Source organism: Aptenodytes forsteri, unplaced genomic scaffold (genome assembly GCF_000699145.1).
Source record: "Aptenodytes forsteri isolate BGI_AS27 unplaced genomic scaffold, ASM69914v1 Scaffold433, whole genome shotgun sequence".
Taxonomy (NCBI): domain Eukaryota; kingdom Metazoa; phylum Chordata; class Aves; order Sphenisciformes; family Spheniscidae; genus Aptenodytes; species Aptenodytes forsteri.
In genome coordinates this window covers 928244-946686 of record NW_008795028.1, presented here as the reverse complement: position 1 = coordinate 946686, position 18443 = coordinate 928244, and the positions used below count along the sequence as shown (strand labels likewise).

Sequence of the window (18443 nt, the reverse complement as noted above, 5' to 3'; positions counted from 1 at the left end):
CGGGTCTCCGGGCGGGCGGCCGCGGCCGCTTCCGCGGGGTTGGCTCCGGGCCGGGCAGGTGCGGCCTTTCCTCCTCTTAGGCCTCTTCTGCGGGGCGGAGGAAGCGCTCGTGCCTGACTGAATAGAGCTGTTTTGTGGACAGTATTCTTCTGGGTACAAAATTGCAAAGTGCGCAATTTCCACCTGAAAATTTTGTCTTATGTTGATGTCATCATCTTCAGAAAGAGAAGCACGAAAAGTTTATTTGACTAATCTCCTGCAAGCATCCGCCACGTAAGACTTGAAGCTGTTCTGCTTGAGGGGGATCTGACAGCAAGCATCTCAGTATGTCCTGGGGAACGTGGTGCTAAAGACATCGGTTGTTCGATGAGCTTACATTTACTAGGCAACGCTTGCAGCATCGCTGGTGGTGTAATTCAGGGTACGGTTTCACAAAATGGCTTGATCCAAACCACCAGGCACAGATACTGCAAGGGGAAGTCCTGCTGCTTTCCGTCATGTTCCCGACTCCGGCCTCCCTTACCAGGCTCCGGGCTCTGTTCCCACAGCTCGCCTGGATGCTGGCTCGGGAACTCATCCCATACTAGGTGATTCAACTTGCTAAATCAGCAGCAAAAGCAATTAAAAATGCATTTTTCATTTTTCTCTGCTGGGTTGATGAGTTGAACAAACTTGACTATGAATGAGTGCAAAGAGAAACATTTTGGGGGGGAAGAACTAGAAAGGATGGAGCCTTTTGTGATCCAGAAGCTGTTTATTTGTCTCAGCTGTCAAGTAAAACCGTGTCTGAGATGCAGTGAACAGATTTAAGAGCACACACTGCCGTATGTTTTACTCTTAATTCCTCTTTTCCCCCTTCTGACAGCTTACATGGGCTGGGATGCTCTGCAGATCCTTCTGTGAACAGATTTAACACACTAAAGCAATGGAAAAGTAAACAAGCAAAAATAATATTCTGCTGTTTTCGTGTCTGGAGAGCACCACAGCCCAGAGGGGGGAGAGAGTGGGTTGTGTGGCTGGGAGCGATGCAGGGGAAGAGGGATGGGGGTGATCTTAGCAAGAGTTTTCCTCTTGGTAGCAGCAAGTCATTATATGGTATCTTCCTCTCAAACCCTGCCTCCAGCCTGAGCTGTGTGATCTGTCGAGAGTTCAGCTGGTCCCTCTAGAAGGGCATCTAATAATAAAAGCAGAAAGTTAGTGGCTTATTGTTCCCATTAGATTTAGTTGCAGTCTGCTGGGAAACGCTCTAAAAAAGGCCCTTTCAGATTTTCTCCTGGAAGCTAAAGCCACTTGACAAGTTAATCTGGTAGACAGACAGGAACGTAACAAACTCTGGAAATAAACAGGGAGCCCCAAAACAATTTCGTATTGCTGGCATCACATCTCCACTTAGTCTAGAGGGTTCTGTATAATAAAGGGAGAAACAGGTTTAAAAACATATTCAAGAAAAGTCAGTAGCTTATTAGGAGTAAAATTTTATTCTGTGTGTTTGAAGCCGATTCTTTAATTCATTAAGCCTTTGGGGATTTACTTATCATTAAGCAGTGTAGGAAAATGCTCAGAAAAAATTGTTAAAATAGATTTATTCTTTAATAGGTAAAAGCCCATTATAACTATTTAAACAACTTTTGATATAGATACACATGCTAGCTACAGAGCCTCTTTCTACGGAGGAATCCTGCCAGAGTAGCTGAGGATATCAGGTGTTAAAACTGACTGGATCCTTTTAGCACCCCTGTGAAGCTGGAAAACGGTAACAAGCCCCGACGGGAAACCTAAACTCTTTGTAAATTGCATTGCCCACAGTTCCATCCACTCTGATTTGAGCTAGGAGCCGAGTCCATGTTTCTTGAGCCACCATCCAGGTTGTTATGAATTAAACTGCTAATCTGAATAGGCTTCTTTTATCAGCCTCTTGCCACTGCTTTCTTACTACTGGTTCTCTTAGTCACTCACTTAGAATAAATGGAATTATTGTTAATGTACACACGCTCTGAAATTATGGAAGCTTTGAAAGCAAAGTGAATACGTTTAACAGTTCACGGTTTGCTTCTGCCTATGTAAATTGCTGAGAGGCGAATTACAGGGGTAGCCCTTGGAACAGCAGTAGGTATCCTGAAATTTGGGGTTGCCTGAAGAAGTATGAGTGTCTTTCTGGAATGTTTGCAATGTAATAGGCCATTATCTGGCTACAATCCTGTTCCAGACTTGGTGCTTCAGAAGCACCAAGTGCTAGGGCTGAGATCAGCTGAATTTTAGTTTGCTGCAGTGGTGAAAGTGTTGATGGCCCCATGCATCCACCCTGCTCCTCTATGACAGATTATTGTCCCCAGAGCACAGCACGCATCCGTATCTTAGCTCTTCACCTTCAAAAGCAAGCATCTTTGCTGAAATAACTTATGAAGGCAGACTTGGGCTAGTAAGTGAGACTGAGGTGTCCAGGGACCAGACACACATCCTGGTCTGCTACAGCCACAGAAGTTTCTTTAAATACCCTAGCAAAAGCCAATAGACATTGTTGGCCAGACCTACAGTATGAACAAGCAGAAATGCAAGGTGTGATGCTCAAAGGCAAACTACTGGAAGAAACTGAAAATGATAAGATCATTTACAAAAGAAGGAAGGAGCCCTTCCTGGAATTCCACTCCAGCTAAGAGGAGCTGAGGGTGGCATAGCAGGGCCTGTCCACAGCCTGGCCTTTGTTTTCTCTGTGTTCTGCTTCTGGATCACTATGGGATCCCTTTTCAATAGAACAAGTTTAACTGCTTTCATAATTTTCAATTTATTACAACATTAGTAGTACATGACTAGATGATATAACTAACAGATAAACTCAAGTTTAAAAACATACCTACTAAAAAACAATTTTGGAAGACATGCATGTAACACTGGCTGTATAATAGTTGTACAAAAACGGTGCAATTTTACGTGCCAATGGCATTTCAGTTAAAAATACCAATGTATTTTTTTTCCCTCCCAGATAAACATTAGAAATGCTGAGAAAGTTAGCACAATAAATAAAGCATTTGCTGAAGTTCAGAAAGAAGTACAGCAGCTATCAAAAGGCACTGCAGCAGAACCTCAGAAGAGTCATCAGGTAATTTCCCTTTGTAAAAATCTAAGGAGGTAAATGAAAGGCAAGTGCGTGTTAAGAACATTATATTCTGGCTCTAAGACTGCAAGCAACTAATGCAGTTGCTTTAAAGCTATAAACCCAGCTTTATTGATTTCAGTTGTGTGGTAATGTTGAAATCTGGTTAGCATATTCAAGTGCTATATAACTACTAAAGTCAAGAGAGATGAGGGTGGGCAGCCAAGCTGGAGCATGCTTCCAAAATATATTTTTAAATTATGTTCTGGTTTTTAATTGATTTTTTTTAGAGTTAATTCCAGCTCCAGCCCCTTGATTTGAGGCTTACGCCTCAACATGAATAGACATAGAAAGTAAGGATGAACCTTGCTGTTCCCTACCTGAAGCACCTGATAGTGCTTTAAACCAAACAGCTCTGCCTCTGTTCTTGATTCCTAAGCCTTCATATTCCCTCATCAGAAGTACCAACGCCTGAAACAGCAATTTCTGTACTAGAGCTCTTGCCTTGTAGCACTTAAGGTCCAAGACAGTGTTTCGCTCATCTTCCTTTGTCTACTCTATTAAATAAACAGGGCTACATGCAGTCTTGAGCAAGAAATAATTCACAGAATTTAATTGCAGACAAGCTCCTCCGTATAAACTCTTTATGCTGACTCTTCCTGATGTACTAGGCATGGTTTGGCGGAGAGAGAAAGCAGTGGGTCAGCACGAAGTACAGATGAATCCATCCTGGCTGCTGGAGGAAGTAGAGGGAGTTGGGAGAAGTGGACATGAGTTGAGTTTTATTTACTGTGCCTGGGGTGATCAAGTTTCTGTATGGCTGGGAGCGACAGAACGAGTGTCAAATACCTTAAGGAGAGGCTGAGGGGAAAAGTGAAACATAGGTGACAGTGCCGCCAGTGCAGGATGAGGCCGAGCAAGGGTTTCAAGGCAATTGGTGCCAGTGGCCCTGTCCCTGCTGGTTTGCTATTGTACGCAGCCAGGAATTTGGACTATCCCACTGCTCACATGGTGGTAGGGCTGTACATGATGTAATGTTGAATTTGATCACTCAGGCTGTAATAGTATTTTCTCCAAAGCTGCAAAATTATGTTGTTGAGAGCATTTCCTGAACTAAAAGCTGAGCCTGTTTCCATTTGGCCATGTACGTTTTGTCATGATGCTTTGTCTTTTTCCTGCAGCATAAAGTATTGGCTGCTTATCTGTCAAGTTTAATGAATCCTATAATTCCCCCAAATTAGAATCATAGAATAGTTTGGGTTGGAAGGGACCTCTAAAGGTCATCTAGTCCAACCACCCTGCCATGGGCAGGGACATCTTCAACTAGATCAGGTTGCTCAGAGCCCCCTCCAACCTGACTTTGAATGCTTCCAGGGATGGGGCATCCACCACCTCTCTGGGCAACCTGTGCCAGTGTTTCACCACCCTCAGCGTAAAAAATTTCTTCCTTATATCTAGGAAGCCTAAATTAGCCTAAATTAAATACATAAAGACAAACTAATCTTCTAGACAACAGGTATTTATTAGGTTTTTTTCAAGCAGAGTAAAAAGATACTGCTTTCTACTTTAAACTGTAACTCATTTTTTTTCAGGTTTCCACACATCTGGAAGAGGAACCAGCAAATGTGGATGCTGCCGCAAGCCTATTATCTCAGTTGTAATGCATAATGGACAATGAAAGGATTGCAAGAAATGAAGATCAAAAATACCGATGGCTTTGTTTGTACAATTTTATTAAAAAAATCTTGTTAATATACAAGCATTGGCACACTTTAATACAAACTACAAACAGACCTTTCCTATCATCTAGGAAAGTGGAATGTCAGAAGTCAGTGTGAGAAACTTAAAGTGCTAAAACAGAAGGCACTTCACAAAATTGGTTCACTGAAACAATTTAGCATAACTCAAGTTGATATCCTTCACTTTTCAGCTTGGCAGTGAAAGCTTCAAAATTGATTGAAAGGTTAAAAACAAAAATATAGAAAGCTTCTTGGCAGTAAAGCTTCAAAGAAAATGCTGTTAACTGTGAGCAAGAAGCCTAATCATTTTTTAAAAAATGATCAAAAGGCTATAAAGCATTTTCACTTTTCTTACTAAAGAAAACTCCAAATAATTGGATTACACAGAGGACACTCGTGAAAAAACGTGCCAGAATTTTTGATAAAAAGCCCTTTTTTCTGGTTTTTGAATTTGTTTTGTGAAGTAGTTAAAGGAAGCAAAAGGAAATATACTCCCAGAGTCAGTGAACTAAGAAGTTATACATTCATTATTCAAATACTTAGGTTATGAAGAAGTCTAGAATGTTATAGTTAGAGGTAGATAAGTAGTCTGGTTGACACAATATCTAATAATTTAGTATCTGCACATCAAAGAGATCACAGACTCCTTCATTATCATCCAGGTTAAAGTTGTAGTCATCTCCGGGAGTAGGAGAGAGTCGTAAGAGAGGAAAAACTGTAAAGCAGGAATAGTTTAGTTTAAATTAAAACACTTTTGGAATATCAGCCCTATCTCATAATTCAGTACGTTTGTCATCACCAGTATCAGGGTTAGTCTTAATAATTAAAATAGTCTTGATAATCTGACAAGCATGCTCGGGTACATACTGTGAATACCTGTATCGCCTTCAAACTAAGGCAGTAAGTGACATGTCTACATTTTTTGCTTAGTATTTTAAGTGAATTTGCTGGAATGGAGTGATGGCTGTGGAATATGGACTTAATTTCTCCTTCTGCAGCCAAGAAGCTCCTGAGCAGCTTTTGAAACTTTCATCAGAAAGCCATCATTTATATTTATATTCCTTTGCCTTGTTACAGAATTGCATATATCAGCCTTCAAATATTATCATTTTAAGTAAGGAAGTTACCATTATCCCTATTTCACAGATGAAAAATGGAGGCTAGCAGTTTCTCTGTGCACTGCATTTCAAGCATGGACTTGAAGCCATCTTTGGGGAAGGAATGCAAGAAGAGAACCCTCAGCCCTCATGCTGCACCTCAGGAACACTAACCTAGTGCAGATGAGCTGGGCATGCTGTACCTGCTCTAAAAGTGGAGACTACTTCCATTTTAGCCATGTACTGGCACATTCACATAATCCCATCTTGCCCCTCAGATCTTACAATTACATGGTTCTTCCTGCATAAGCCCTGAGGTTGTCTGCTTGAAGGGCAGATATTAGCAGAGGCTGCTCACAGCAGCGTATTTACAGAGCAAGAGGAACAATGCCAGCTGAGTTCACCTCTTTGCCTGGCACCTTAGCGAGATAGAGCAGAGAGGCAGGGAGCATGTGAACTTAGAGCTGTGGTTCAGTTCTGCACTCGTATGGCCACCAAGGTGCAAGAGCAGAAACAGGTGACATTTGTCTGTTCTGTTAGTGTACCACAGCTGGCCATGTATCAGTCTGCGTGCAGGCACGTAAATATGTTCTGAAACGTTTACTCAAAGCTCCTGCAGGAAGCCTAAAGCAGAACAGAATTAAACCAGATTTTTTTTTTTTTTTTTTTTTTTTTTTTAAGGCAGCACTCTAGTCATCAGCCTGTTCTTTCTTTCTTCCTGAATTAAGGACTGGTGGGTTACTCATGCATGTAAGTGCTTGCTGGATTAAGGCTTTCATATTTTGATTGTTAAATAAAACTGTTGCAGGGAATGGAAAGGGGAGCAAAGACAAGAACGACAAAGATAGAGGAGGCAGTACAGGGAAAAGAAGTAGTTCCATATTGACTCTTGGCATCAGGTTTAACAGACACCTACCAAGAGTGCCGTTCACACAAAACCCATGCTGCTACCTGTGATTATTAGAAAAGTAAGGATGGTAAATACTTACCATCAGAAGACATGAGTTCATCAATAATATCCCCACTGATATTTCCTGTGAAAGACAGGAGTATGTGTTTATGGAAGTCAACACATATTCTCTGCATTAGAACACTGAACTGCAAAGTACAGTATGGCTCATGGGCAGTGTAGGAGCTGTGGAGATAGCATGCCATGTATATGTAAGATACATTCATCTTTGTACCCCTCAGTTTTTCCCCAATACATTTCTCCCACTGATCCCTTATAACCCTAGAGCCATGTACAATATGAAGCTTATTTGGTAGCAGAGAAAGGTATTTTGCTCAAAATGAGTTTGCTACTCAGAGCTGGCTCAGTGACTTCATTAGGAGATGAACAAAGGCCTGTCATTTCCTCTGTTGGGGAAGTGCTCATCTTTCCCTCTGTGTAACTCATCGGTAGCTTGGTCACAAAGAAGGGCTCAGGAAACTAATAAAAACATTTAAACAGTAACTGCTTCTTCCTACCTGCGGGTTCCTCCATCTTTGCTATGTCGAATGAGTTTGGCTTGAGAATACAGTTGACATCCAGGGGCAGCAAGCCCTGGTAGTCATTTGAGCTAGCTGTAGCTTGGGCGACATCTCCTGAAAGGCTGGGGTACAACACCGACTCTGGAAGGCTGGAGTAAGTCGCTGCTGGGGTTGTACTGTTCTGCTGCACACTGCCATCTACAAAGACAAAAAGGCATGTTACAAAGTCTGTTACAGTAAAAAGGAACACAGAACACCTGCACCCGGCTTTGTCTTTTGAGGAGAACATGGCCAATGTTTGGGATGAGGTGAGAGGAGTCTCCCCCTTCCAAAGTCACAGGCACAATTTAATCAGGACCCCTCAGAAATGCAGTCTGTAACACTGACAGCATTTTCTTAAGTCTTTTCATATTACCCTACTATTATTACAAAAAAAATACCTGATATTCAGGCAGTCTCTCACTGTGGCTATGTGGAAGAAGGTAAGTGACCTTGTGGCACAAAAGCTGGAACTGGTGCCTGTATTATCTGTCTCATTAAAAGGTACATGTTCAAATGATATACTCCATCAGAGGTTGGCAATTTCGTTCCATACTGCATTCTGGAGAAGCACCTCAGAATAATTAACAGGATCACATCCAAAACCTGTTCGGTATAAGACGATAAGCTACAAGGGGAGAATCTGTTTCACCAGACAGAAGACAGAAGAGGAAGAGGCTTCTCTGTAACCTCCGGAGAGCTGTTAGTAAGCCCTTAACAAACATAGCTGCTATGCTATGCAAATTCTTCATCTTTCCTTTATCTACCACTGTTTCTAAGAGTTTCTTCCTTCCCTCCAGTCCCTTTCCTCCCCCACCCATCTGAGGGAGGAAAAACCCTGGACCCACCTGATGGCGTGTCCGCAGCTGATGTTTGCGGTAACTCTCGTCCTTGGTTAGGACCTTGTTGTTCTGGTGGATTTTGAGGAGCTGTAGCAGGTTTAAGGGGAGTTGCTGGAGCTGCCGGTTGAGATGGGGGCTGTGCAAGGTCATCGGGCGGAGGAACTGGAAACACCATGGGCTTGGAGGAGCTTGACTCTTTATTTATAAGCAGCACATGGATAGGTCCTGAACTACTTTTAAGATTGATCTGGTATTTCTTCTGCCCATTCTGTCCCTGTAGAGATGGTGTATTAAGAAAGTTACCATTCCTTGAGAACTTGGAACTTTACAAAACATTAACAGTAACTGCATAGTTATTTCCCACAGAAAATAATGAAGATGTTTGAACAAAATTCTCAAACTGGTGCAGAAGATAAATACAGTGCTCTTCTAGTTAGATCAATAGGAAGAGCTGAGAATTGGCATAAACTTATCAAATCATACTCAGGGGAAAAAAAAAAAACAACTAATACATGTGATCTAATAAAAAAGAAAAAAACAAAACAGATTAGAAACCTGTAATGTATTTACCTGACCAGAACACAGTTACAGAAGACACATATACCTTGAATTCAAGTTACATGAGACTTATAAGCAGGGCTATAGCTTATCAATAACAGCAATGATAAATAATGATTTCCGTACATTTAAATCTCTTAAACGGAGCTTCAGAATGATCCTGGTTGGGATCAAGCATTCTAAAATAGCCGAGTATCTCACCCAGACTGAGTGAACACAGGATCATGAGTCAGCTAGAAATCTTAGCTGATTTGCCAGGCCTCCTTTTGGCAAGCTATTTAAGCAATACAGCTACGACTACCTTCCTTTAGCACAGTCTCAATGAGACCGCTGACTGCGGAGTGGTTAATTCAGCAAACAGGTTTTCAGCAAGTATGTTCTAGAAAAAATGAGGATGAGAAAAGTGGGAAACGAGCCTCAGGGGAGGGGAACTAAAACAAAAACATCCAATTTGAAGTTGGTGATGAAGACTAAGATCAGCTGTTTTAGTCCTTGACAAAAAGCCACCCCACCCCCCCCAGCATCACAGCTGCTAACTTTGGTCCTACAGAGAACCTTACCATTGCCTGAACTGTTTTCAGCAGAGACGGACAAAGATAGTATCACTGGGATCGGCTTCATGGTTCTAGCTTTGGATGCTCTTATGATATTAGACTGTGCTTAGCCTCACTAAAAATACGTTGTGAAACTTCTCAGGTGAATTTCACCCTTCTACAAGCATAGTGGCTATCACGCTTCATACAATGCTCTCTCCCAACTATGTAAACCCTTATTTAAAACAGACCACTGCAACAAAAAAAAAAATTAAAGATGGACAGAGGTAAGTAATTTGGCCTCCTACTTTAATCCTGCCTGTTTAAGCCTTCTGGCTAAAGTGAGACAGCAGTCTATGTTTCTCTACCCAGTCTAGTACCATGTTACTAAACATAAACTAAACCTAAACTAATCCTACAACTAAATCTAAAGGCTTTTTCACAAGAGATCTGATTTAGCAATACAATAGAGAAAAATTTGACAGATAAAAGTCGCTGCTAACAAGTTCTTAAGGGAATTCATGAAAATTAAGCTTCATTTGGAAAGTTGCAACATTTAAAAGCAAGAAAGAAGAGGGCAAAGAAACCCACTATTATATCTCATTTTTAATAGAAGACAGAGTTACCGTTAGTCTATCCAGGTATCCAAATACACCTTTTCCCACCTGTCCCCCTCCATTCTCAACCGACAGCATCTCAATTTTTAATTTTTTTTCCCCTCTCACACATAGCTAGAGAGAAATCCTCCACTCTAATGTAGCTCTTCTTTTCCACTGTGCCTCTAGAACACTTAAGTAAACAAGAAACCAGTACATACCATTTCGGGTATAGGTACTTCTAACTGTGTACCACAAGGTGCTTGAATTGCTAGAAGTGTGTCTCCTGGTTAAATAGCAATTTTAAAAAAAAGTGTTAAGTGTGCATATTTTTCTTAAGTCTTGCATGGTATCCACTCAAATGAGATATAGTAATTCTCTAAGGCCACTTAAAATACTGCGTAATTCTAACATAAACAAACTTGTGGTGGGCTTGCATAGTCCCTGTAAGATCCAAGTGTACTGCATAATATAAATCACAGAATTCCAATACTTAGACCATAGTTGCAAGAACCTTTTCTCATAGCAATGCAATATTCAGCACTTCCTTTACCTGTTCGTTACTGTCCCCAGATCTCCTAGTTGTATACATAACGTGAGGTGAAAGTATTTATTTAACTAGTCTCTTTTTCAGCTAAAACAGCTCTCTGGTCCAGCTCACTTCATGACTTTGAAAAATGGTGGTAATACAGAGCTATTTAACAGGAGAAGGAACAAAAGGTCTTCATGATCATCTTCAGTGCCAGCACTTCCCAACATTTAAGCTCACAGCTTCTGCAGCACATACAACTGGGATGTAACAGCTGACTACCAAACTCACCTGTGGCTTATTATGTGCACTAAAATGTATGGGTTAAAGTCAGGAGATCACAATTACATCAACAGCATTGGCACAACCTGCCTTACACTGCACGTCATTCACCTACCTGTGCATCATTTCCCCTTTGTCCATAACTTGGAATAATGCTTTTCTTTCTCTACTTCCTAAGAGACCTTACGTGAAGTACTATGTGACTGGCGTACCACGTGCCTTAACTCTTTTTAGTAACAGCTCATTTTTGCTATACTCTGCAGTAGTTGTCTAATCTTGCACTTTTATTCAAAAACAAACACAACCTTCCTTGTGGCAAAGAAGAGATGGATCTGAGCCTAGCCGGAGGCTGAACAACAATCTTCCCTTGGGTGCCCCAGGATCAGGAAAGGATGTCAAGGGAAGTAACTTGTGCCAGCAGTTCTCGGCAATTTCTTCAAACCTCCTGTACAGAAGGAATCCTTTTGATTTAGTACCAATGCCCCATCTTTGAACTTCAGCTGGCCCCATTTATATAGCATCATCAGGAGCTCCCTCTGGCTGCAGCTGCCACCAGAAAGTTTTAGGAAATTTGGACCTGCTGGGTCTTTCTGGTGGGTTGGACCAACGTGTCCTGCCCCTGGTTCTGTTAACAGCCTGACGCAAGCTGCTGCAAAGTATGAATACAGAAAGAGACATCCAAAACCAGTACTCTGAAAACAGCTGAGCTTCCGTTCCGTACACACAATCTGTGACTACAACTAGAAAATGCCAGAACTTCCTAGTCATGAACATTATGAGACATCTACTTACTACTGATCACTATTAAATACTTCTAAATTCAAAATACTTACAGGGAAAAAGCAGGTTAGTTAGCAAGCTAGTTTTCAAGAGGAAGATCAGGAAATCCCTCACTTTAAGAAATACAGCCTAGCAGCAACTTACCATTGAAGCAGTTGCAGATATCTTCATGGGTGACATATGAAAACGTAATTTACGTCAAGGAACATTTTTCTTAAAGCAACATGAAAGTGGTATTTGTTGCCCTTTAAAAGAAGTTTGTCCAAACTAAGCCTAAACTATGGACCTGTCGCTGTTACTCAGAGGTGTAATCAAGGCATGATTTTTGGCTTTCAGAATGGCTAGTTAAAAATAGCAGAGTTTTGCCTTTTAAAGAAAAAAACCACCAAACTGTATCTGTGAAGAAAATACAAAAAGAAAAAAGTCGCGTAGCTTGAATGAGAAGAGACTCTCCTAAAAAATGAGAACATCTAAAATCTTGTTTTGAAGAATACAATTTACCTCACTAACCAGACACTATAGAATTCAAGTACGTATCAGAACTTCCCAGAATCACACAAAAGTACTGCCAGAGGGGACTTGAGAGTTCATCTGCCATCCCATTCCCCTGCCTGAAGGCAGGATCAACTGTTAAGACATTCCAGCCAGACGTTTGCCTCCCCTCTTCTGGAAAACCTCCAGTGATGGATATTCCACCACCTCCCTGGGGGGTCAATTCCAGTGCTAGCTCTCCCAAAGGAAAGTTTCTCCTAATGCCTAACTTCAATCTCCTTTCTACAAAATGCATTTTACAGGAACACTTTCTGTAGAGCAACTGCAAGCAATTTTTAAGTACTTATCACTGGTACTATAGACAACAAGGGCACTTTTCTGCTCCAAATCTCAGGTGTCTATTTTGCTCAGTATCTTGCAAGACAGCTAAACACATGGTTACAAGCAATGTAGCTGGAACTCTCTCTGTTCATGGGGTATTTACACACAGGATATTTTTCCAGTTCCAAACCCAACAAGCTTCAGGACTTTGTCAACTCAATTTATCTTTGGGTGATAGCTTAATCTTTTCAAGAGAAGGAAGCAACACAAAAAGAGATTCATGTAAAGCACTGCTAAGAAAGTATAAATTCAAGCGCCGGAAAGCAATACCATTCATTTAAAACAGGACATCAGGATTATACCATGGACTTAAAAATTACTGACATATATATATATGCTAAATTATTTTCAGGTTACCAATCATACAGTCACAGAGGTTAAAAAGTCATGTAAATAAGATTTATATTGTCTTTCTTTTTGAACCAAAACCAGAAAAAAATATTTGCCTTTCCTTGCTTCTGGATAAAATGGACTACATTATGCTTCACCCATTACCTACACTTTAACTGTTGCTTTAATTCTAGTTCCAAGATGCACACAATTCATTTAAAAGGATATTGGTGGTTTGTAGAATCATCCATGACATTCTTGATACTCTGCTGAAGCCACAGTTTCTGCTGATCCAATTCTTTTTCTTTTAGCTCTAGATCTTCAATTTCAGCTTCCAGATACCTCAGCCTGTCTATGACTTCTTTTGTATTGCAGCCAGCACCTACTCCTCTTAAAAAGGCATAAGGGTTCATGAAACCACAAGAAGTGAAAATCTGAAGCAAACACGCAAAGATAATTTCTTAAGACTACTTTCGACATTTTGAAAATTTCAATATGAAGGAAATGAGTGTTTACCCTCCAAGCAGTGTTTTAACAGAAAAATTAAAATTCTTAACTTCAAATCAAATTTAAAATTCCCCTTTACCTATTTTCTTTCTGAACGTACCTTTTTCTGCATTGGAGCTGGTTTACAGGCCCTTTCTCCTTCCCCTCTAATCTTAACTTGAGCTTTCACCTTCAGTGACCCAAGAGAAAATAGGCATGGGCTACAGGCAGGTAGGTAGGTGGAGACACTGTGTCCCAATACCCTTCCCAGATTCATCCAGAGTAAATTTTTCAACTACAAGTGCTAGTTATAAAGTAGCAATACAAGTTTTCTGAGTTTCCCTCCTGTATGCTTTAAACTTGATTTTATGTATCAAAGATGCAAGTTAAAGGGAAGACAAATAAAGCTCGTTTGCAACTTTACTGTGATTCTAAAATGTCATATTGCTCATTGATCAGTGTAACATTAATTTTACGGTGTCATATCTAGTCAGGAGAAGTGGAAAGAGGCAATTTTTGTTGCTCCTGAGCACGTGAAAATTTGCAGAATTGACACGGCTTACTTCCACTGAATGCTGTTTTTTGACTTCTTCTCAATGAGGTCAATCCCCTCCAAAACGTTGGTGATATCATAGATCCTTCTTTTCTGCCTCACAGCAAGGGTATCAGCAGCCTGTCAAGAGAAGAGCAATGACTATCAGCAAACTTGCATGCTGAGGGCAAAAGACAGTTAAAGTATTCCCCTGGAAAAATGCCAAATAATGTCATTCTGAAGAGAGAATGTTCAGCTCTTCAAGAGCCAGATGCTCAATCATGAATTCCAAAGTTCAGCATCTGCATGTAGTGCTACAAAGCATGCCGAGCAGAGTCACCGCTTTGAAGGCCAGCAGGCCTACCCTCGTCAGAGAGGAGAGTTCACATGGGTTGCAAAGACCGTGTTCGGTATTTGCAGCATGTGCTATTCAACTGCACAGAGGAGCTTGCAACGCTCTTTTTGGAAGGTAGGAAAGAGTAGGGAAGGCAGACAGCAACGCCCTGCAGTGCAGCAAGCCTCTGAAGCCAACGACATAATACGTTTATCATCCCTTCCGCTGACACTTGAGGTATCGCAGTTTTTGTTTGGATTAAACTGTGCCGGGATACGAAACGACAGGGCTGTAATTTCACAAAGTGGCTGAAGGAGAGCTGCAATACTTCCAGCCAGCATCGTCCTCTAACATTTCACTGCACGAATCCACCTCGCGGCGTACCTGGGCTCGCTCGATCCATCACACTGAGTACCAAGAGCCGTTTCACAGCCACCACGACCCTGGTACAGCTCATAGGAATGCTTGCCGCTGTCACACTATCACTCTTACGTTACAGCTAGCTAGGCCGTGTGTCCGTGTACTGTCACAGCTCATCACTCAAAGCAAAGCAGAGTGTCAGGCAGAGGAAACAGTCTGCTTCATGCCGTAATTCTCTCCATGGTGACTTTTATGTACCTGATGCAAAGACTTAAGATAAAATAAGCAAACTTGAGCTAGTTGTGCCTTCCACACCCTCATCTCTTTGATGCTGTAAAGCAGCTCAAGTTCAAAGAATATTAGCCAAAAGGAGAGAAAGCAAAGAGGAGTCTGACTCTGTAATTACTCAGGACACTCAGACACAATGATTACAAGGGATTATATGTATTAAACAGATTAAAGAAGAAAAATAAAGAGAAGGATAGCTGGCAAAGACTTCTGCATCCCAAATTTGAACTAATGCGTAAAGCCAACTAATTTCCACTATAGGGACATAATGATTTATTTCAGTTTGTCCAACAATCTATTAAATTAATGTTTTTTATAAAGCAGCCTGTATGAAGAGTACAACCTGAGACAACCAGCAATAGGAAGAAAAATCAAATCCATTTTATAGCAAAGTTCATATAACTCCTTTTACAGTATTTTCTGAACCATAAACAAACTCACTAATCTTCCAAAGAAATGACACTTTCCTATTAGAACGTTAATTACTAGGACTTAGTAGTCCAATTTATACTGGTGAGTGTTTTGCTAGTGAAGTAAAATTAAAGGAAAAAATGAAAGAATGGAGATTAAAAAAAATGCTCTTATAGCCATGAAGTATAAACATTGCTCTTTCTCCTTGACAGTGATGTACCTACTAAACAGTGTTTCTACTGATACTGTTATCAACATTTATCTTTTGTATGGTCTTCCATAACAAAACAAAATACATACAAATACACATAAAGCACACACTGTAGGTCTCTCCAAGGAAACAGGCTCTTCAATCACTTGTATCAGCAGGTACGCACCTGCTATCTTAACCTGCTATTTTTGCTGCATGCATACACATTGCTTACAACGATTGCAAGAGAAGCCTTCAAAATCTAGGAAGTGACAAAATTGATGCTGCCTGCGCAACGTTTAATCAACACCCTGTATATCTCACAGTCTTCAGAGGCACAATTTCTACAAGCTCTCTACATTATTCAGTGCAAGGAATGGACAGCACACACTTAATCAGCTGCTATTCTGATTAATTACTTTCTGCTTTCTTCCCATTGCTCAACACATGGATCTAGGACTTAGTCTACTGCTCACGGTTTGAATGACGAAGAAACTGCTCTGGAGACAGATTTCATTACCTCATGAGATTTTCCAAAATGCCCATCTGTACAATATATAAATGCTTTACTAATCTTAATGTATTTTCAAACCGAAGTTTAAGACTAAAAAAAAAAAAAATTCACTAATTTTGAGTGCCCAACTTCAGATGTTTCAAAGTTGGAGTGGTCTCAGTACTCTAAATTCTATTGCATTTCGTATGCCCAAAGGAGAGCTCCCATTAACACCAGCAGTGGAGATTCACTACTGCTGCAAAACAGGCTTCAGAACCCCAGGTTAGGGACTGAGAAAATGAAGGACGCAGTTACATACGTATTTGGCTAGCACTGTATATAATTCAATCACAGCTACAAAGTCCAACTACTTACAACAAGAATTCCAACAATGAAATCAAATTGGGGCCAGCCTGGAAAGTTTAATCCAGACATTCGCTAACTTTCTGGTACTGGTCTTATAACCTAATTATCTTCTCAAAATTTTACAGGATGTTTCATAGATATTTTAAAAAACAATTGAAAAGTTACTCCCCAACACTCTAGCAGTTACCAACGTAACACCTTCTGGTAGGCACATGGCTCAGAAATTAAGTTCAGGCATTCAGTTCCTCCACACAAACCATGCACTAATGACTTCAATAATTAAAAGAGCCTCCTGAGACTTTTAAACAAATCTCCTGTTGTCAAAAACACTTTTAAAACTCCTCATTTCTCAGCCTATGTCAAATGGTTGAAGCAGATCCAGGCAGCACAAGAAAGGGACATCTACCACAATGGCCCTGTTAAGATGGTTGGACGTAGCTTCCACATTCCTTCCTCCAAATCATTTGTATTTGGAGTTCCTTCATAAAATCTTTTTAATGTAAAGCTGCTGCACTCTAGTCATTCCTTCTAGTATCTCCTCATACTTTGAATATGTATGTATTCAAGACAAGCACGATATGAGTGTCTCATAGACAGGTTCTGAACTGGAAGAAAAATATCTAAGCACAGTGCTTTGGTTCTGTGTTGCATTCAGATTGTGCAACTTCTGGAATACAGAAAACGTGCTGTTCAGCACAGTTTCAGTTGCAGGTATGCACACACACACACATACAAAGCCCTGCCCAGAAATAAAAAAAACCCACAACCAGAAAAAGGCTAATCGAGAGTTTGGGTGCACTCTCGCACACACACACACACACACACACACAAAGCCCTGCCCAGAAATAAAAAAACCCCACAACCAGAAAAAGGCTAATCGAGAGTTTGGGTGCACTCTCGCACAACTTCTTTGCTCCCTGGGAGCTGACAAAAGGCAGCGGGAATTATCAGCTGCACATTCACTGCGGTAGCACTGAAGAGCAGAGGAATTCGCTAGAGCACCGTGGCAGAGTCATTACTGAGAAGCTTAACAAAGCAGAAGGGCCAGCAACACCTGCTTGCTCTCCATGTGTCAACGGAAAAAGGTCCTGTATCTTCCAGCCTGTCCCCGTAGCAGATGACAACATCTCCCCAAGAGGACTGTCAACGGTTTGGTGGGAGTTTTAAACTGAACGGCGTGCTTGGCAACCTGTACGTAAAAGTACCGAGTATCACTGCACGCATAAAGGTTAAGCAAATGTAAAATTTAACAGATGGGCTTCTTCTTCTTCTGTGGAATAGAGCAAGGGTAAGGCAGCCGTTATTTGCTCCTGATCAATAAATTTCTAAAGATAGTAGCAAACAAGTAGATTTTAGAGTACCTGATGTTTTGCACTGATGATCAGAAACACTACTTAACTGCCCGTACAGCAGGGAAAGCATTCTGCTATAAACCAAGCCCATTTAAGAAATCAAGGCAAAAGCAATTGTATGCTACTGAAGAGAAAGAATACACTATGTTTTGGGAGCCATTTCAGGTGGCTTATCCCTTATTCATTCATCTTGCTCTTTTTCTCTCTTCCCTGCAATTCGTGGGTTGCTGCGTATAGGAACTTTGTTTTCTTTCCCTTCCATCTCATCCCTTAATGTTTTAGGCTTATTTCCATAACTAGATTTGTTTATACAGGGTTATTCAGGGACAGTTATACAATTATTGGAGAATAGCGGTTTGATTTTAAAGTAAGCACTGTAGAATTCAAATTCCAAGTAAAGAAAATCCTCACTTCCCCTCCCACGAGTTGTCAGATGTTAGCAGAGAAGCATCCAGCGGTAAAACATTTCCAAAAAACAGTTCAGCATACAGAATTTGCAGGGTTCCCTGCTCTTAAAGCGAGGAACGGTACCCACACATAGGACGACACATCACTACTGCTTCATGATGGGTCAGCACACATGTCCCAAAGTATCCTCTTACAGACCACTTAACTATAACTATAGATGTATCAAAAAATCACCAGGAAATGTCCTATAGAACGGCTTTTCACTCTCAATTGCCAAATCACAAAGCCAGAAGTACACTTCATGTTTCCAAATTGTATTTTCTTCATAATGCACTGCTGGTTTTGCTACCGAAATACTAATCAGCAGCACGTCATCAGACGGTCAATACCTGCCAGTAGGGAGACATCTGAAGATGTTCACTGCGTGAATCATTTCTTGCAACGCTGTTCCATTTCAAGACCAT

At 40.9% G+C, this 18443-nt stretch overlaps 1 protein-coding gene across 1 annotated transcript; it reads right to left on the bottom strand.

The window, feature by feature from the left end:
* Positions 1–4807: 4807 nt before the first annotated feature.
* Positions 4808–18443, bottom strand: E2F5 (E2F transcription factor 5). The gene is given in 9 exon segments (XM_009276045.1): positions 4808–5545; positions 6917–6961; positions 7395–7595; positions 8285–8552; positions 10187–10251; positions 11701–11744; positions 12988–13149; positions 13809–13939; positions 18369–18443. Coding segments are annotated over 9 exon segments (1101 nt in total). The 3' UTR covers positions 4808–5435.